Raw genomic sequence first — 21,854 nt, 5'->3', positions numbered from 1 at the left:
CTGGGGCTGGTGTTTTAGCGAGTCACATAGGGAAGTAGAGAGGGTTTTAAACTATAGTGGGTCAAGGTTTGGGAAGATGTGGTAAATCTAAGAATAGCAACAAGGCAAGAAAGAAAGGTATTAATATGGGAACTGAGAAACAGACCGTGAAAGGAAGGGATAGAGAGTACAAATCTAAGGGTAAATCAGCAGTCAAGGCTAGATGATACAAAATTAATAAAAGGACAAAACTAAAGGCTCTGTATCTGAATGCACGTAGCATTCAAAACAGAACAGAATCATAGAAAGTTTATGGCACAGAAAGAGGCCACTTGGCCTTTTCCGCATAGCTGCATTTTTCCAGTCCCAGCAACATCCTTGTAAATCTCCTCTGTTCCCTCTCAAGTGCAATTACATCCTTTCTGTAATGAGGTGACCAGAACTGCACACAGTACTCAAGTTGAGGCCTTACCAATGATTTATACAGTTCCAGCATAACCTCCCTGCTCTTATATTTTATACCTCAGCTAATAAGGAAAAGATTCCATATGCTTTCTTACCCACCTTATCAGCCTGCCCTGCTACCTTCAGGGATTTTGGACATTTACTCCAAGGTCCCTCACTTCCTCTACACTTCTCAGTATTTTCCCATTAATTGTGAATTCCTTTGCCTTGTTTGACATTCCCAAATGCATCACCTCACACTTCTCTGGGTTGAATTCCATTTGCCACTTTTCTGCCCACCTGACCAGACTATTAATATTTTCCTACGGCCTACAGCTATCCTCCTCACTATCAACTGTCATCTGCAAACTTCTTGATCATGCCCCCTACATTTATGTTTAACTCGTTAATGTATACCACTAAAAGCAGGGGACCCAGTACTGAGCGCTGCAGAATGCCACTGGAAACAGCCCTCCAGTTGCAAAACATCAGTCAACAGTTACCCTTTTTTTTTTCCTGCCACTGACCCAATTTTGTATCCATCTTGCTACGTTTCCTTGGATCCCATTGGCTTTTATTTTTTTAACCGATCTGCCATGTGCGATCTTGTCAAAAGCCTTGCTAAAATCCATGTAGACCACATCAACTTCACTACCCTCCTCTATCCTCCTTGTTATTTCAAAAAATTCGATCAAGTTGGTCAAACAAGATCTACCCTTAACAAATCCATGCTGACTATCCTTGGTTAATCCGTGCCCTTCTAAGTGATAGTTTATCCTGTCCCTCAGAATTGATTCCAATAATTTGCCCATGACGGAGGTTAGACTGATAGGCTTGTAATTATTCGGTCTATCCCTCGCTCCTTTTTTAAACAGAGGTACAACATTAGCAGTCCTTCAATCCTCCGGCACCACACCTGTATCCAGTGAGGTGATGGTCAAACCATCCGCTATTTCCTCTCTTGCTTCTTTTAACAGACTGGGGACATTTCATCCGGCCCTGGTGATTTATCAACTTTCAAGGATGATAATCCCATTAATACTTCCTCTCTCCCTATGTTTATCACATCCAATACTTCACACCCCTCTTCCTTAACTACAATATCTGCATCGTCCCCCTCTTTCATGAAGGCAGACGCAAAGTATTCATTACGAACCATACGAACATCTTCCGTCCCTGCACATAGGTTACCTTTTTAGTCTTTTATGGGCCCTACTCATACCTTAGTTATCCTCTTCCTCTTAATGTATTGATAAAACAGCTTTAGTTTAACCTTGATTTTGCTTGTCAATATTCTTTAATGCCCTTTCTTATCTTAATTTCCTTTTTGATTTCACCCCTCCACTTCCTATACTCTCGGCATTTATTTTTTTATTTTATTTAGAGATACAGCACCGAAACAGGCCCTTCGGCCCACTGAGACTGTGCCGACCATTAACCACCCATTTATACTAATCCTACACTAATCCCATATTTCTACAACATCCCCATCTGACCCTATATTCCCCTACCACCTACCTCTACTAGGGGCAATTTATAATGGCCAATTTACCTATCAACTGCAAGTCTTTGGTGGTGGGAGGAAACCGGAGTACCCGGCGAAAACCCACGCAGACACAGGGAGAACTTGCAAACTCCACACAGGCAGTACCCAGAATTGAACCTGGGTCGCTGGAGCTGTGAGGCTGCGGTTCTAACCACTGCGCCACTGTGCCGCCCAAAATTCATGGCCCCCATCCTGTAGTATTGAGTTCTCGGTGTCAGACATAAGCTTTCCTTTCCTGCCTTATCTTATCCTGTAAGCTACTTGACATCCATGGGGCTCTAGATTAGGCTGTCTCACCCTTTTTCTTTGTGGGAACATGTTTACTCTGAACGCCTTGAATCTCTCCTTTTGAATGCCTCCCACTGTTCTGACACTGATTTCCTTCAAGTAGCTATTTCCAGTCCACTTTTGCTAAATCAATCCTCAGCTTAGTAAAATTGGCCTTGCCCCAATTGAGAACTCCAACTCCTATTATATCCTTGTCCTTTTCCATAATTATGTTATAACTGATTGAATTATTATGATTACCACCAAGATGCTTTCCCACTGCCACTCCTTCCACCTGCCCATCTCCATTTCCTAAAAGTAAGTCTGAAACTGCGCCCCCTTATGTCGGAATGGCTCCATACTGGGCAAAAATGTTCTTCTGAATGCAGCTCAAGAATTCTTCTCCCTCAATTCCTGTCACACTAAAACTATCCCTGTTAATATTGGGTAGTTAAAATCTCCTACTATTTCTGCCCTATTGTTTTTGCACTTCTCAGAAGTTTACCTACATATCTACTCTTCTATCTCCCTCTGACTGTTTGTTTGGGGGTCTATAGTACACTCCCAGCAGTGTAATTGCTCCTTTTTTTTGTTTCTTAGCTCAATCCATATGACTTCATTTGATGAACATTCCAACATATCATCCCTCCTCACACATGTAATTGTTTCCTTTACCAAAATTGCCACTGCCTCTCCTTTCTTACCCCCTCCCTATCGTATTTGAAAACCCGGTAACCGGGAACGTTGAACTGCCATTCCTGTCCCTCCTTAAGCCATGTTTCTGGAATAACTATGATATCACACTGGTACATGTCTATCTGTGCCCTCAGCTCATCTGCTTTATTTGCTATACTCAATTTGCATTGAGCACTGCCGAACTCTCTCTTATATTTTCTAAATTTTGTTTCCTCTACCTTCCAGACTCATCCATTAATTGTCTGTCTTCCATTTTAATTTCTGATTTTGCCCCAGCTGAGTCTCTCCTCAGGTCCCCATCTCCCTTGCCAAACTAGATTAAACCCTCCCCAACAGCACTAGCAAAATGTCCTGCAAGGAACTCAGTCCCGGCTCTGTTCAGATGCAACCTGTACAGGTCCCATCTCCCCAGAGCCAGTCCCAATGTCCCAAGAATCTAAAGCCCTCCCTCCTGCACCATCTTTCCAACCACGCATTCATCTGTCGTATCCTTCTATTCCTGTACTCATTTGCATGTAGCACTGGGAGTAATCTGGAGATTACTACTTTTGAGGTTCTGCTTGCTAATTTCTTACCTAGCTCAGTAAACTCTTTCCACAAGACCATATCTCTCGTTCTATCTATGTCATTGGTTCCGATGTGGACCATGACTGCTGGCTGTTCACCCTCCCTACTCGGGATGCTCTGCAGCCGCTCAGTGACATTCTTGACCCTGGCACCAGGGAGGCAACACACAATCCTGGATTCACGTCTGCGGCCACAGAAACGCCTCTCTGTTCCCCTGACTATTGAATTTCCTATCACGATAACTCTTCCAGTCTTTCTTTTGCCCCCCACCCCGATGTAGTTGAGCCACCCATGGTGCCAAGGCCTTGGCTCTGGCTGCACTCCCCAGATGAACCACCACCTTCCTCAGTATTCAGAATTGAATACCTGTTGGAGAGTGAGACGAAGTCAGGGGTCTCCTGCACTACCTACCTGTTTCTTCTTGACTTTCTGGCAGTCACCCATTCCCCCTCTCCCTGAATACTCTTAAGCTACGGGGTGACCACATCTATAAATGTGCTATCCTCAAAGCTCTCATCCTCATGGATGCACCGCAGTGATGCCAGCTGCTGCTCAAGTTCCAAAACCCAGAGCTCAAGCTGTTGCAACTGATAACACTTTCTGCACATATGGTTACGTGAAGCATCCTGGAGTTGACACATAGCACAGGATGTGCACTCTAGAGGTTGGACCGGTTCTGGGGGAGGTGGGACTATTACAAATTGGATGGTCTCCACCTGGGCCGGACTGGAACCAATGTCCTTGGGGGTGCTTTTGCTAACGCTGTTGGGGAGGGTTTAAACGAATGTGGCAGGGGGATGGGAACCAAATGAGGAGGTCAGTGGACAGTAAGGAGGTAGTAACTAAAGCCTGTAAGGAACTAGATAATGAAGTCAGCGTGACTAAGGAAAAGAATAGACAGGGAGCAGATGATGAACGCAAAGGGACTGGTGGTCTGAGGTGCATTTGTTTTAATGCAAGAAGTGTAGTAGGTAAGGCAGATGAACTTAGGGCCTGGATTAGTACCTGGGAGTATGATGTTATTGCTATTACTGAGACTTGGTTGAGGGAAGGGCATGATTGGCAACTAAATATCCCAGGATATCGATGCTTCAGGCGGGATAGAGAGGGAGGTAAAAGGGGCGGAGGAGTTGCAGTACTGGTCAAAGAGGATATCACAGCTGTGCTGAAGGAGGGCACTATGGAGGACTCGAGCAGTGAGGCAATATGGGCAGAACTCAGAAATAGGAAGGGTGCGGTAACAATGTTGGGGCAGTACTACAGGCCTCCCAACAGCGAGCGTGAGATAGAGGTACAAATATGTAAACAGATTATGGAAAGATGTAGGAGCAACAGGGTGGTGGTGATAGGAGATTTTAATTTTCCCAACATTGACTGGGATTCACTTAGTGTTAGAGGTCTAGATGGAGCAGAATTTGTAAGGAGCATCCAGGAGGGTTTTCGAGAGCAGTATGTAAATAGTCCAACTCGGGAAGGGGCCATACTGGACCTGGTGTTGGGGAATGAGCCGGACCAGGTGGTTGAAGTTTCAGTAGGGGACTACTTTGGGAATAGTGATCACAATTCCGTAAGTTTTAGAATACTCATGGACAAAGACGAGAGTGGTCCCAAAGGAAGAGTGCTAAATTGGGGGAAGGCCAACTATACCAAAATTCGGCAGGAGCTGGGGAATGTAGATTGGGAGCAGCTGTTTGAAGGTAAATCCACATGTGATATGTGGGAGGCTTTTAAAGAGAGGTTGATTAGTGTGCAGGAGAGACATGTTCCTGTGAAAATGAGGGACAGAAATGGCAAGATTAGGGAACCATGGATGACAGGTGAAATAGTGAGACTAGCTAAGAGGAAAAAGGAAGCATACATAAGGTCTAGGAGGCTGAAGAAAGACGAAGCTTTGAAAGAATATCGGGAATGTAGGACCAATCTGAAACGAGGAATTAAGAGAGCTAAAAGGGGTCATGAAATATCTTTAGCAAACAGGGTTAAGGAAAATCCCAAAGCCTTTTATTCATGTATAAGGAGCAAGAGGGTAACTAGAGAAAGGATTGGCCCACTCAAGGACAAAGGAGGAAAGTTATGCGTGGAGTCAGGGAAAATGGGTGAGATTCTAAATGAGTACTTTGCATCGGTATTCACCAAGGAGAGGGACATGACGGATGTTGAGGTTAGGAACAGATGTTTGATTACTCTAGGTCAAGTCGGCATAAGGAGGGAGGAAGTGTTGGGTATTCTAAAAGGCATTAAGGTGGACAGGTCCCCAGGTCCGGATGGGATCTATCCCAGGTTACTGAGGGAAGCGAGAGGGGAAATAGCTGGGGCCTTAACAGATATCTTTGCAGCATCCTTAAACACGGGTGAGGTCCCGGAGGACTGGAGAATTGCTAATGTTGTCCCCTTGTTTAAGAAGGGTAGCAGGGATAATCCAGGTAATTATAGACCGGTGAGCCTGACGTCAGTGGTAGGGAAGCTGCTGGAAAAGATACTGAGGGATAGGATCTATTCCCATTTGGAGGAAAATGGGCTTATCAGTGATAGGCAACATGGTTTTGTGCAGGGAAGGTCATGTCTTACCAACTTAATAGAATTCTTTGAGGAAGTGACAAAGTTGATTGATGAGGGAAGGGCTGTAGATGTCATATACATGGACTTCAGTAAGGCGTTTGATAAGGTTCCCCATGGTAGGCTGATGGAGAAAGTGAAGTCGCATGGGGTCCAGGGTGTACTAGCTAGATGGATAAAGAACTGGCTGGGCAACAGGAGACAGAGAGTAGCAGTGGAAGGGAGTTCCTCAAAATGGAGACGTGTGACCAGTGGTGTTCCACAGGGATCCGTGCTGGGACCACTGTTGTTTGTGATATACATAAATGATTTGGAGGAAAGTATAGGTGGTCTGATTAGCAAGTTTGCAGACGACACTAAGATTGGTGGAGTAGCAGATAGTGAAGGGGACTGTCAGAGAATACAGCAGAATATAAATAGATTGGAGAGTTGGGCAGAAAAATGGCAGATGGAGTTCAATCAGGGCAAATGCGAGGTGATGCATTTTGGAAGATCCAATTCAAGAGTGAATTATACATTAAATGGAAAAGTCCTGGGGAAAATTGATGTACAGAGAGATTTGGGTGTTCAGGTCCATTGTTCCCTGAAGGTGGCAACGCAGGTCAATAGAGTGGTCAAGAAGGCATACGGCATGCTTTCCTTCATCGGACGGGGTATTGAGTACAAGGGTTGGCAGGTCATGTTACAGTTGTATAAGACTTTGGTTCAGCCACATTTGGAATACTGCGTGCAGTTCTGGTCGCCACATTACCAAAAGGATGTAGATGCTTTGGAGAAGGTGCAGAGGAGGTTCACCAGGATGTTGCCTGGTATGGAGGGTGCTAGCTATGAAGAGAGGTTGAGCAGATTAGGATTATTTTCATTAGAAAGACGGAGGTTGAGGGGGGACATGATTGAGGTGTACAAAATCATGAGAGGTATAGACAGGGTGGATAGCAAGAAGCTTTTTCCCAGAGTGGGGGATTCAATTACTAGGGGTCACGAGTTCAAAGTGAGAGGGGAAAAGTTTAGAATTAGAATTAGAACATTACAGCGCAGTACAGGCCCTTCGGCCCTCGATGTTGCGCCGACCTGTGAAACCATCTGACCTACACTATTCCATTTCATCCATATGTCTATCCAATGACCACTTAAATGCCCTTAAGGTTGGCGAGTCTACTACTGTTGCAGGCAGGGCGTTCCACGCCCCTACTACTCTCTGAGTAAAGAAACTACCTCTAACATCTAACTATCTGTGATTTCCCTACATATATGCTCCTCCACTTGCCTCTGACTATTGGGGGGGGCCTATAGTATAATCCCATCAAAGTGATCACCCCTTTCTTATTTCTAAGTTCTACCCATATGGTCTCGCTGAACATTCCCCACGGGATATCCTCTCTAAGTACTGCTGTGATGTCCTCCCTAATCAATAGTGCAACTCCACCTCCTCTCTTACCTCCAGCTCTGTCACGCTGGAATTTAAGGGGGATATGCGTGGAAAGTTCTTTACGCAGAGGGTGGTGGGTGCCTGGAACGCATTGCCAGCGGAGGTGGTAGACGCGGGCACGGTAGCGTCTTTTAAGATGTATCTAGACAGATACATGAATGGGCAGGAAGCAAAGAGATACAGACCCTTAGAAAATAGGCGACATGTTTAGATAGAGGATCTGGATCGGCGCAGGCTTGGAGGGCCGAAGGGCCTGTTCCTGTGCTGTAATTTTCTTTGTTCTTTGTTCTTTGTTCTTTGCCATTCTTTATTTATTAGTTAATAACCTTGCTACAGCTAATAAACCTTTACCAATTCTAATAAACATTTCTAATGTGAATAAACCTTATTAATACTTAATAAACCTTATTGGTAGTAATAAACATTACCATAAAAAAAGCTAAAACACACCACTAGCCAATCACCTACTTGCTTCCCTGTGATGCCACACCTGGAGTTTTCTTTCTGAAGGCCGGCAGACAGGCAGCAGCAGTTAGCCCTACTCCTCTCTCGCTGTTTCCCGCTGTCTCGGTGAACTCTCCCTCTCTCTTCTACCCCTCTCTCTCTTTTTCCACCCCACCTCTGCCCGGGCTCTTGATGCCCTACTCCTCTTTCGCTGTTTCCCGCTCTGAGTGAACTAAGTTATGAATCCTAATCAATGGGGCGGGGCTGTGTGGATTTGGAGCTTGCTGATGGAGAACTTTGATCTTCTGAATGTTATGCAAGTCCCATCTTCTCCTATGCCTCAGTAAATACGTCGACCATTCTCTGAAGATCAGTTTCCGGCACAGCACTTGCTGCAGCATAATCAGCGTATTGGAGCTCAATGATTGAAGTCGAGGTGGTCTTAGTTTTTGATTGGAGATGCCCGAAATTAAATAGCTTACCATGAATAAGCTGCACTCCAGCAGGGAGCTCATCTCTAGTCAGATGGAACGTGGCAGCTAGGAAGATCGAGGAAAGAGGGGCGACGACACAACCTTGTTCAACTGCTGTCTTAACCTCAAAGGGGTATGTAGTAAATCTGTTGCTAAGTAAGCATCACTGCTCACATATCATCATGAAGCAGGAGAAGAATGGTGTTGAATTTTGGAGGGCTATGGTGATAGAGCGGGAGAATGCAATGGATTGGATCGCTCTGCTGAGCAATCCAATGTGGCCTCCTTCTGTGCCATAGATGACACACTGACGTCCATACTTCAACACTATCTTCCAGAGTGCCTCACGATTTACAGAGTCGAAGGCCTTTATGTAGAGAGGTTGATGTTGTTCGCGACATTTTTCTTGTAGTTGGCAGGCAGTGAAAATCATGTCAGCAGTGCCTCTTGATGGCCTAAACCCACAACGTACAAGAGGCATCTCAAAGCACTGGAGTTATATCAACACTGCCTGCGGAAGATTCTACATATCAAGTGGGAGGACAGGTGCACCAACATCAATGTCCTCTCACAAGCAGGCACCACATCGAGGCTATGATTATCCACCATCAGTTTCGTTGGGTTGGTCATATAGTTTGGATGTCAGATACAACAAGGCTCCCAAGGCAGGTCGTCTTCTCCCAGCTCAGTCAGGGCAAACACATCAGAGCAGTTCAGAAGAAGTCAGCATGAAGAAATGGAACATTGACATAAACATCTGGGAGACCATCACCCTGGACTGAACCAGATGGAGGCAGAGTCTTTGGGAAGGATCCCAGCATTTTGAGACCCAACAATGACAAAATGAAGAGGAAAAGTGGGAGCACCGAAAAGACCAAGCCATGACCCAAACTGCTAATATACGACCAGACATCCCACATGATAACAAATGCCCGAAGTGCAATAAAGTCTGTAGATCCTGAATCAGCCTCAACAGCCATCTTCAGACTTGTGGAAGACAATCATCCTCACCTGCAAAAGATGGCCAATAATAGAGAACCAAGCTGAAGATAGAAAGTACAGAAGAGATGAGATCTTAAAATAAAAAAGTTAGTGGCTAATGTCAAAGGGAACCTAAAAGTCTCTCATGAACCCATAAATAGTAAAACGGTATTCAAAGGAAGGGTGGAGCTGATTAGAGGCCAAAAATGAGAGATTCTTGTGGAGATAAAGGGCAAGACTGAGGAACCAAATGAGCACTTTGCATTTGTCTTCTTTAGAGAAGTGGATGCTGCCCGGGTAGCAGTAAAGGATGAGGCAGTAGTAATGCTGTTTAGGATAAAAAATAAAGAGGAGGTACTTAAAAGGTTGGCAGTCCTCAAAGTAGATAAGTTACCCAGCCCAGATGGGGTGCATCCTAGGTTACTGAAGGTAGTAAGAGTCGGAAATGCAGAGGCTCTGGCCACAGTCTTCCAATTCTCCTCAGATAGGGGGCTGGTGTCAGAGAACTGGAGGACGGCAAATGTTACACCCCTGTGTAAAAAAAGTGGAGGGATAAACACAGCAACGACAGGCCAATCCACCTATCATCGCTGGTAGGGAAATGTTTGGAACCAGCAATCCAGGACAAAATTTAATTGGCAGTTGGAAAAGTAGGTGCTAATAATACATGAAAGTCATCATGGATTTGTGCCAAGAAAATTATGTTTGACCAACTTGATCAAGTTCTTTGACTAAGTAATGGAAAAGTTTAATGAAGCTTGATGTTGCATCTATGGACTTTCAAAGGCGTTTGGAATGTAACACACAATAGACTTGCTTGAAAAATTAAAGCCCATGAGATTAAAGGCTCAGTGGCAGCATGGATACAAAATTGATTAAGTGGCAGAAGGCAGAAAGTAGTGGTGAATGGATGTTTTTCAGGCTGGAAGGAGGTATTCAATGATGTTCCCCAGGGCTTGGCATTGGAACCACTGCTCTTTTTGATCTATATTAGTGGGTATACAATGCATAATCTCAAAGTTTGCAGATGGTAAGAACTGGGAAATGTAGGAACCATCGAGGAGAATGGTAATTGACTTCAGGAGGACGTAGACTGCTGAAATGGGCAGGCTCATGTTACATGAAATATAATGCAGAAAAGTGTGCAGTGATACAATTTGGAAGGAAGAATGAAGAGACACACAATGAACTAAATGGTACAATTTTAAAGGGGTGCAGGAGCAGAGAGACATGGGTAGTGTTCGTACACAAATCTTCTTGCATTCTTGTCCTCTAGATATAAAGCTTAGTACTCCATTAGCTTGTCTGATTATTCTCTGTACCTGTTTATGACATTTTAATGATCTATGAACATTGAGCTCTTACTCTCTTTGGACCTCCATTATTTCTAGCTTTTCCCCATTTAGAAAGGAACATAGGAGCAGGAATAGGCCATTTGGCCCTTCGGGCCTGCTCCGCTATTCAAAAAAGATCATGGCTGATCGTCTAATTCAGCACCCTGTTCCCGCTTTCTCCCCATATCCCTTAATCCCTTTGGCATTGAGAAATATATCTATCTCCTTCCTGAATATATTTAACGACTTGGCCTCCACTGCCGTCTGCAGTAGAGAATTCCACAGATTCACCACTCTGAGTGAAGAAATTTCTCCTCATCTCGGTTCTAAATGGCATACCCTGTATCCTGAGACTGTGACCCCTGGCTCTGGACTCCCCAGCCATCGGGAACATCCGCCCTGCATCTAGCCTGTCTAGTCCTGTTAGAATTTTATAGGTTTCTGTGAGATCCCCTCTCATTCTTCTAAACTCTGTTGAATATAGGCCTAGTCGATCCAATCTCTCCTCATGCGTCAATCCTGCCATCCCAGGAATCAGCCTAGTAAATCTTCTTGGCACTCCCTCAATGGCAAGAACATCCTCCCTCAGATAAGGAGACAAACACTGCACACAATGCTCCAGGTGTGGTCTCACCAAGGCCCTGTATAACTGCAGTAAGACATGCTTGCTCCTGTACTCAAATCCTCTTGCAATGAAGCCCAACATACCATTCTCCTTCCTAACTGCTTGCTGCACCTGAATGCTTGCTTTCAGCAACTGGTGTACAAGGACACCCAGGTCTCGTTGCACCTCCCCCCTTTCCCAACCTATCACCATTCAGATAATCTGCCTTTCTGTTTTACAACCAAAGTGGATAACCTCACATTAATCCACATACTGCATCTGCCAAGCATTTGCCCACTCACCCAACTTGTCCAAATCACATTGGAGCCTCTTTGCAGCCTCCTCACAGCTCACATTTCCCCCAGCTTTGTGTCATCTGCAAACTTGGAAATGTTACATTTAGTTCCCTCACCCAGGTCATTAATATATATTCTGACTAGCTGGGGTCCAAGCACTGATCCCTGTGGTACCCCACTGGTCACTGCCTGCCACCTGGGAAAAGACCTGTTTATTCCTACTCTCTGTTTCCTGTCTGTCAACCAATTCTCAATCCATGCCAGTATATTACCCCCAATCCCATGTGCTTTAATTTTGCACACTCGCCTCTTCAGTGGGACCTTATCAAAAGCCTTCTGAAAATCCAAATACACCACATCCACTGGTTCTCCCTTATCTATTCTACTAGTTACAACCTCAAAAAACTCTAATAGGTTTGTTAAGCATGATCTCCCTTTCGTAAACCCATGCTGACTTTGTCCAATCCCGTTTATGCTTTCTAGTTGTTCTGCTATTACATCCTTTATAATAGACTAGCATTTTCCCCAATACTGATATAAGACTGACTGGTCTGTAATTCCCTGTTTTTTCGCTCCCTCCTTTTTTAAATAGTGGGGTTACATTTGCCACCCTCCAATCTGTAGAAACTGCTCCAGAGTCTATTGAATTTTGGAAGATGACCACCAATGCATCCACTATTTTCAGGGCCACTTCATTTAGTACTCAGGGATGTAGATTATCAGGCCCTGGGGATTTGTCAGCCTTTAACTCCATTAATTTTCCTAGCACTTTTTTTTAACTAATACTGACTTCTTTCAGTTTCTCCCTCTCATTAGACCCTTGGTTCCCAAACATTTCTGGGAGGTTATTTGTTTAGATTAGATTAGAGATACAGCATTGAAACAGGCCCTTCGGCCCACCGAGTCTGTGCCGACCATCAACCACCCACTTATACTAATCCTACACTATTCCCATATTCCTACCAAACATCCCCACCTGTCCCTATATTTCCCTACCACCTACCTATACTAGTGACAATTTATAATGGCCAATTTACCTACCAACCTGCAAGTCTTTTGGCTTGTCGGAGGAAACTGGAGCACCCGGAGGAAACCCACGCAGACACAGGGAGAACTTGCAAACTCCACACAGGCAGTACCCAGAATCGAACCCGGGTCACTGGAGCTGTGAGGCTGCGGTGCTAACCACTGCGCCACTGTGCCGCCCTTTGTGTCCTCCTTTGTGAAGACAGAACCGAAGTATGTGTTTAATTGTTCTGCAATCTTTGTTCCCCATTATATCATCCACTTCAATGCCTTTTTCCCACACTATCCCCATATCCCTTTATGTATTTGTATTTAGAAATCTGTCAATCTCTGCTTTAAACATACTCAATGACTGAGCTTCCACAGCCCTCTGGGGTAGAGAATTCCAAAGATTCACAACCCTCTGAGTAAATAAATTTCTCCTCATCTCTGTCCTCAGTGGCTTCCCCCTTAGTTTGAAATTGTGTCCCCTGGTTTTAGACTCCCCAACCATCTTACCTGCATCTACCCTTTTAAGTATTTTGTAGATTTCAATGAGATCACCTCTCATTCTTTGAAATTCTAGAGAATACAGACCCAGTTTCCCCAGTCTCTCTACTGAGGACAGTCCCGCCATCCCAGGAACAAGTCTGGTGAACCTTCGTTGCACTCTCTCAATAGCAATAATATCTTTCCTAAGGTAAGGGGACCAAAACTGCATACTGTACTCCAGGTGCAGTCTAACCAAGGTTCTATACAATTGAAGCAAGACTTCGCTACTCCTGTACCTAAATCCTCTTGCGATATAGGCTAACATACCATTTGCCTTCTTAATTGCTTGCTGCACCTGCATGTTAGCTTTCAGTGACATATTGACCAGGACACCCAGGTCCCTTTGTACATCTACACTTTCTAATCTCTTCCCATTTAAGAAATATTCTGCACATCTGTTCCTCCTACCAAAGTGGATAACCTCATAGTTTTCCACATTATATTCCATCTGCCATGTTCTTGCACATTTACTCGCTTTGTAATATTATGCTTCCATCTATGCTGCTTACAATGCTGCTTATCCTTGTGACATTGGCAGATTTGGATATGTGCCACTCAATATTCTGAAATAAATACAATGAATAGTTGAGCCCCAACACAGGTCACCGCTAGTCACTGTATGATAACACTAGTCATATCCTACATGTTAAGTGTATTTTCCCATTATCCTACTTTTTTTTCTCTGTCTCTGCTGCTCAGCCAGTTTCCTAACCCGGTCTGTGATTTTCCCTCAATTCCATGAGCTTCAACTTTAGCTCACAGTCTCTTATGAGGGACTTTATTGAATGCGTTCTGGAAGTCCATATAAATAATATCCATAGACAATCCCCTGTCCACTGCCTTAGCCACCTCTTCAAAACCTCTTACCATACCATAAGGGGAGGCTGTGGCGTAGTAACGTCACTGGACTATTATAGATTTTCCCGACAAAAGATGTTCGGCTAATTGGTATGTATATTCTATGTTTTCTCTCTCTCTTGCACCTTTCTTAAATAGCAGAGTAATGTGCAATTTCCCAACCTAAAGAAACAGTTTCTGAATGGAGAGAATTTTGAAGGATTACAGTTCAAGTATCTGCTAAGTTCTCAAATCATCTCTCAATCTTCTCCAAGAAAAATAGTTCCAACTTCTCCACTCTGTCTTCATAACTGAAGTTCCTCATTCTCGTGGATCTTTTCTGTACTCTCTCCAATGCCCTTGCGTCTTTCCTAAAATGTGGCACCCAGAACTGGGCACAATACTCCATCTGAGGCCGAGCTAGTGTCTTATCAAGTTCAATAGAACTTCCTTGCTCTTGAACGCTGTGCCCCATTAATAAAGCCAAGGATACTGTATGCTTTATTAATCACTTTCTCAACCTGCTCTGCCACCTTCAATGACTTTATGCACATATACACCCAGGTCCCTCTGCTCCTGCACCCCCCCTTAAGAATTGTACCCTTTTATTTTATATGGTGTCTCCATGTTCTTCCGACCAAAATGAATCACTTCACATTTCTCAGCATTGAATTTCATCTGCCACCTGTCTGCCCATTCCACCAACTTGTCTATGGACCAGTCTAATTTCCGTTTAAATGCTTATCTGAAAAAGGAAGAATATGCAGGGTTACGGGGAGAAGGCAGGGGAATGGCACTAAGTATCCTTGGAGTTCTACATTATCCTCTCACAGTTCACAATGCTTCCAAGTTTCGTATCATCTGCAAACTTTGAAATTGTGCCCTATTCACCAAGGTCTAGGTCATTAATATATATCAGGAAAAGCAAGGGCCTTATCAATGAAGCCTGGGGAACTCCACTACAAACCTTCCTTCAGCCCGAAAAACATCCATTAACCACTACTCTTTGTTTCCTGTCACTCAGCCAATTCCATTTCTGTGTTGCTACCGTCCCTTTTATTCCATGACCTATAACCTTGCTTACAAGTCTGTTGTGTGGCACTGTATCAAACACTGTTTGAATGTCCATGTACACCACAACAACAGCATTGCCCTCATCACCCCTCTGTTACCTCCTCAAAAAAACTCCAGCAAATTAGTTAAACATGATTTTCCCTTAAGAAATTCATGCTGGCTTTCCTTAATTAACCATCATTTGTCCATGAGACTATTAATTTTGTCCCGAATTTTTTTTTGATAAGTTTCTCCACCACTGAAGTTAAAGTGACTGGCCTGTAGTTGCTCGGCTTATCTTTACACCCTTTTTTGAACAAGAGCGTAACGTTTGCAATTTTCCAGTCCTCTGGCACCACCCCTGAGTCTAAGGAAGATTGAAAAAATTATGGCCAGTGCCTCTGCGATTTCCACCCTCACTATCCTTGGATGCATCTCATCCGGTCCTGGTGCTTTATTTGCTTTAAGTACAGACAGCTTATCTAATATATCTTGTTCATCAATTTTAAACCCTTCTGAATTGCCTCCTCTTTCATCATTGCCTAGGTTGCATCTTCTTCCTTGACAGGTGCAAGGTATTCATTCAATACCTCTGCTACACCCTCTGCCTCCATGTGTAAATCCCCTTTATGGTCCCTAATTGGCCCCACTCTTCATTTTTCCACCCTTTTATTATTAAATGTCGATAGAAAACTTTGAGATTCCCTTTAATGTTAGCTGCCAGTATCTTTTCCAACTCACGTTATTCAAATTTCTTTCTTCTTCCAGAGCACAGACATAACCAGCACCATTGGCTATGATAATCTGATCCAGCACATGAACGATGGGCGAAAAACCTGCAAAGAGTTAGAAGATTTTATCAAACAGAGGTATGAGAATTTTATTGAGATTTACAATTTCTTGAGTTTTGCAGCCGAGTCAAGGATTTACAAAGACACTTGATGGTGTGGGCAGGGGTACACTGGACACAGTGAGGGTGAGACTTTGGATAGAATTTTAACCAGCTCACCCTGTTGGAGTAGGGTGGGCATGGAGGTAAATGGCTGTGCAAAGGCTTACCGCCTGTTCCTGCTCGATTCCCACTCACCACTATATTAAACGGGGCCCTTGATGGAAACATATAAGATCCTGGGGGTTCTTGACAGGGTGGATATGGAAAGGATGTTTCTCCTTGTGGGAGAATCTAGAACAAGGGGTTACTGTTTGAAAATAAGGGGTCACCCATTTAAGACAGAGATGAGGAGAAATGTTTTCTCTCAGATGGTCGTGAGTCTTTGGAATTCTCTTCCTCAAAAGGTGGTGGAAATAGAGTCTTTGAATATTTTTAAGGCAGAGGTAGATAGGTTCTTGATAAGGGGGTAGGTGGAAATGTGGAGTAATCAGTTCAGCCATGAACTTAGTGAATGGCGGAGCAGCTCAAAGGGTCGAGTGGCCTACTCCTGCCCCTAATTCATATGTTTGTATTTTCTTGAAAGCGGCTGAGGTGCTCTTCTGACTTGGCCGGGACCCTCATGAATATATGCAAATTGTTGTTCTGTGAGATCCATATGATCCCAATAGCACATTAATGGCCTGCTTAGGAAAACGTCAGTACTGCACTGAAGTGTCAGCCTAGATTTTTGTGATCAAGTCACTAAAGTGAGATTTGTACCCCCTAACTTTTTCATCTCTGAGGTGAGCTTTTTTTATTAGGTCATGGGATGTGGGTGTCGCTGGCTAGGACAGCATTTACTGCCCATCCCTAATTGCCCTTGAGAAGTGTTACTACTGATCTGATGTTGACATCTTAGAAGCTATTTTCACTTCAGCATAGAAGACTAAGAGAATGTTTGCTACAGGTTTTTAAAACTATGAATGGTCTCAATGGGTTAAATAAAGAAAACATATTTACTTGGTTGAGGGGGTCAGTGAGGTGTCATTTATTTAAAATCCTCACTGAGAGTGAGGGAAGAAATGGGGAAACTTCATTATGCAGTGAGTTGTTATATGGAAAGCTTTGTCATTATACTGCAAAAGTATTTCATTGTGAAGCACTTTAGGATGTCCTGAGGTAGTGAAAGGTTTTGAGACAAAGACTATTGTATCTTCTAAAGGAAGAGCTGATAAATATTTGAAGTGGAAGATGTGAGGGCTACTTAAGAGACAGCAGGGCAGTGGAATTGGTCTGGAATTGCACTCTTCCCTAAACCAGCATAGTTCTAGCACAGACACATTGAGCTATATGGCCCCTTCTATTCTGTAAATGTCTATAATTTGATGGTGGATTGCATCACATTTCAGTTCTTACCTGATGTCTACAAACATGTAGTTTTGTATATGCTGGCCTTCTGCTTGAGGCCTGGTCTCTGCTGATTCACATGGTCTCAGCTGGAGCAGCAATAGGGGCACTGCATTTCGCTTCCGTATCCTTTTAGCTAGATGAGTGCTCACAGATGAAAGATGGGGTCAGGCTCAGCTGTGATCGTCTCCTGATCAAATATTCTGCAGATGTTCAGTCTCTAGGTTCACCCATGCAGAATGGCCACATGGATGAGGTACCAGCAGAGTTGTGGGTGCTGATGCCATCAGGCTCCAGTGCAAGTCACTGCCTGCAGGAAATGAGGAGAGAGAATCTGTATGTGACCAGGCATAGCATCTCCTGACCAATGAACATTAGTCAGCAGAAAACAGGCTGTGCATTCGATGGAAATGATAGAGCTGATTGCTGATGGCTATTCCAGGAGTTGAAAATGTGCACAAGCTGAAAAAACAGAAAATGCTGGAAATACTCAGCTGGTCATGGCAGCATCTGTGATGAGAGCAACAGTGTTAATGTTTCAGAATTGAAAACCGAGATGTCCAGGTTTTAAGCAAGTATGGAGGTAGGGAAAGTGGGCGGGTGGGGGTGGGGAAGAACAGAAGGAAAGTTCTGTGATAGTATGGAAAGCAAGAAAGATTAAAGCATTGCCATCTCCTTTTGTCTTGTACCATCCCTTTGATATCAAGCCAGCATTTGACCGAGTGTGACATCAAGGAGGCTTAACAAAATTGAAGTCAATAGAAATCAGGGGGAAAACTCTCCACTGGTTGGCATCATACCTACCACAAAAGAAGATGGTGTGGGTGTTGGAGGCCAATTCTCTAAGCCCCAGGACATCACTGCAGGAGTTTCTCAGGGTAGTGTCCTAGGCCCAACCATCTTCAGCTGCTTCATCAATCACGTAAGAGCATAAGGATGGAGTAGTCCATATGGCCCCTCAAGCCTGCTCTGCAATTCAATATGACCATGGCTGATCATCTACTTCAATTCCACTTTCCTGCCCACTCCCAAATCCCTTGATTTCCTGATACTCCAAAAATTGTCTCTCAGACTTAAATATATTCCAGGATGCAGCATCCACAATCCAGTGGGCTAGGGAATTCCAAAGATTTACAACCCTCAACTCAATCCTAAATGATGGGCCCTGCCCCCCACAACCCCCCCCCCCCCCCCCCCCCCCCCCCCACCTTATCCTGAAACTCTAGATTCCCCAGTCAGGGGAAACAATTTCTGTGTCTACTCTGTCAGGCCCCTTCAGAATCATGTGTTTCAATGAGATCACCTATCATTCTTCGAAACTCCAGAGAATATAGAGCTAATTTACTCAGCCTCTCATCATAGGACAATCCTCTCATCCCAGGAACCAATCTATTGAACCTTTGCTGTACTACCCCAATGTAAGTATATCTTTCCCTAAATATGGAAATCAAAACGGCACACAGATGTGGTCTCGCCAAAGCCCTGTACAATTATAGCAAGACTTCCTTATTCTTGTACTCCAATCCCCTTGCATAAAGCCATGTGCCTTCCTAATTGCTTGCTGTACCTGCATGTTAAATTTCTGTGTTCCTTGTACAGGTACACTCAAGTTTCTTTGAACATCAACATTTTCACACCTTTTATAAAATATTCTGCTTTTCTATTTTTACTACCAAAGTGAATAACCTCACATTTTACCACATTATACTCAATCTGCTACCGTGTTGCCCATTCACTTAACCTGTCTATATCTCTTTGCAGCCTCTTTATGGCTTCCTCACATAGCTTTGCGTCATCAGCAAACTTAGATATATTACCCTCGATCTCTACGTCTAAAGAATTTATATAGATTGTGTGATGAAAACCCCACATGCCAAATGGAAATATAAATTTTATTGTGTGGAACTTTACCTGAGACTTTTACTGGAAATTATAACAAATAACATTTAAAACAGAACAGCTAGCGGCCAAGATGGGCATGCCCAATTTGCATATGAAAAAACCAAAGGATTAGGCTGGAGACAGACGTGATTGACTCAGCCTAGCCAGAACAATTGGGTGCTCTCTGATTCAATTATCTGAGATAGCCTTGTCAATGTTGGTCATCAAAAGCCATCGATACCCATTGACTTTGAAAGAGCCAACCCCCCCCCCCCTCCCCCCCACTACCAAGTATGTCTGGGCAGCTTGAGGGGGAGCCTTGAATTTCAGAGCATTCCAGAAGATTCTCATCAAACACAAAGAGGTGGTCATATCATGTGACTCCTTGGGCCACTCTGGAGATTTGTGAATGGTGACTCAAATGCAGACTGTAACTGAAATCCAGCAAGGGAGCATCTCTCTCTCTCTCTGTAGTAAAGTCCCAGAGAAGCCTCAGCTGCAACTACTAAGCCTCAAACCTACAGCCCAACACAGCCAGCAACTAGGGAACAAGGATAAAGCCCCTCTTCTACCTTCCAGAACCTGAAAAGCAAGACTGAATTGTGCATGTGGCCCAGCGAGGACTTCAGAACTACAATCTCAACTAAGGACTCTGAGACTAAGCTTCAGTGTTTAAATTACATTTATTACGGCCTCTACTCCAACCACCCAACTCTGTGCGCGTGCGTGTCGTATCTTGTAATTTCTCATTGGTTTACACTGATATTCCTTCTTTAAACTCAAGAAAACCTGTCTGATTGCTTCATTTGAAATTATATTCGAGGAACAGCAGCAAGTGCTCACTGAGGTGATAAGTTAAATCACTGTGTTTAAACAAAAAACCAAAAAAAAACCCTGTTGCCATCAAACCAGAGAAGGGGTGAAAGGGGAGCCTGACCCCTTTTCTCACCTGGTCATAACAATTGTAAAAAGCTGAAGCCCCAGCACTGAACCTTGCTGCATTCCAACAGTTACGGCCTGCCAATTGCCCCAGTTATCGTTCCTCTCTGCTTCCTGTCCATTAACCAATCCTCTATCATGCTAATGTCTTATTCCCATCTCCATGTGCCCTCATGTTATAGCCAGGTGAAAAAGGTGTCTAAGGATCCCTTTCAGCCTTCACCTGGTCTTACTGTAACAAGATTTATTTTTAAATGCACCGTATTTTGTGCTCCCCCTTGGTGAATCTTTGTTCACCACTTTCCAATTATAAGGCAGAGAAATGAGCACAAACAGGCTTTCTTGGGTTTAAAGAAGAAAAGTGAAATTTATTAAAACTTAAACTAAAAACTCTAATTCGGTTAACGCCTATGGATACACGCCGCGCCCCACGCTAGCATGCATACGCGATATGCACATGCAGATAGAGACAGAAAAGAGCAGAAGAAAAATAGGGGAGAGGTTTGAGGCAATCTCTGAAGAGGGTTTGTTACTGTGCTTCGAGCTCGCTGTCGAGCCCTTGATTGTAGGTAGTTCTCGCTTGTAGGTAATTCTTGCTTTTTGCTGGGGCCCAGTATACTTCTTAAACCTTGTTCACTGTAGGAGACTTTTCTCTCTTGGGGTTTCTGTGTCACCAATGGATTCCAAAGCTGGTGAGAAAGATGAGAGCAGACAGAGAGATGTTCTCAATCTAGGAGTCAGGAGGTTTCTGCCTTCACTTTCTCCAATTTAAAATGGCCCTAGTTGGCTAGCAGGTGGTAATGTGACCAACTGGTTTGACCAGGTCTCTTCTGTGTATTGGGGAACAGGAACTGGTTCCTTTGGTCCAACACTGTCTGCTAGTATGCAAAAAATGTCTCTCCAGTCAGGGGCTTGGCAACCCCTTGTAATAGGCCTCCTTTTCTTCCCAGCAACAATTTTAAAATTTAATGTCCATGTGGCGAAATATATTTGCCTCATGATTGGCAGGTGGGGGCCTGCATGACACCTCATCTTGTGTATTATCTTTTTGTGTGGCACTATCGAATGCCTTTTGGAAGTCCAAGTATACTACATCTACTGGCTCCCCTTTATTTACCCTACTAATTACATCCTCAAAAAACACTAATAAATTCATCAAACATGATTTCCCTTTCATAAAACCCTGTTGACATTGTCTGATCATACTATAATTTTCTAAGTACATTAGAAAATCTAATAATAGATTCCAGCAATTTCCTGATGACTGATGTCAGGCTAACTGGCCTGTAGTCCCCAGTTTTCTCTCTCTCTCCTTTCTTGAATAGCAGAGTTAGATTTGTTAGCTTCCAATCCACTGGGACCATTATAGAATCTCAAAAATTTTGGAAAATCATAACCAGTGCATCCATTATCTCTGCAGCTACCTCTTTTAGATCCCTAGGATGTAGTCCCTTACGTTTCTCCGATACTTTTTCTCTGCAGATATTAATTACCATAAGTTTCTCACTCTTATTAGCCCTTGGTTACCCTTTATTTCTGGTCTATAATTTGTGACTTTTGCAGTGAAGACAGACACAAAATATTTTGTGTCTATGTCTCTGCCAATCTGGGATTGGAAACCTGATGCCCAGAACATTTGAGTCCCAGCACTGTGTCTGCATCTTGAATGCAACGCTATTTTTATATGCAAAGT

General features: G+C 43.7%; 1 protein-coding gene across 2 annotated transcripts in view; it reads left to right on the top strand.

Annotated features, from left to right (window-relative positions):
• pstpip2 (proline-serine-threonine phosphatase interacting protein 2) overlaps nt 1-21,854 on the top strand; it is a 172,533-nt gene that overhangs the window by 28,358 nt on the left and 122,321 nt on the right. For both annotated transcript variants that reach the window (XM_068029907.1, XM_068029917.1), the window contains exon 2: nt 15,832-15,932. In XM_068029907.1, coding sequence (XP_067886008.1) covers nt 15,832-15,932 — 101 coding nt within the window. The remainder of the gene's footprint in view (nt 1-15,831; nt 15,933-21,854) is intronic.

Source organism: Heterodontus francisci, chromosome 1 (assembly GCF_036365525.1).
Source record: "Heterodontus francisci isolate sHetFra1 chromosome 1, sHetFra1.hap1, whole genome shotgun sequence".
NCBI classification, from domain to species: Eukaryota; Metazoa; Chordata; class Chondrichthyes; order Heterodontiformes; family Heterodontidae; genus Heterodontus; species Heterodontus francisci.
Note: the sequence above shows the minus strand (reverse complement) of the source record. Positions and strands in the feature narration are given on the sequence as shown.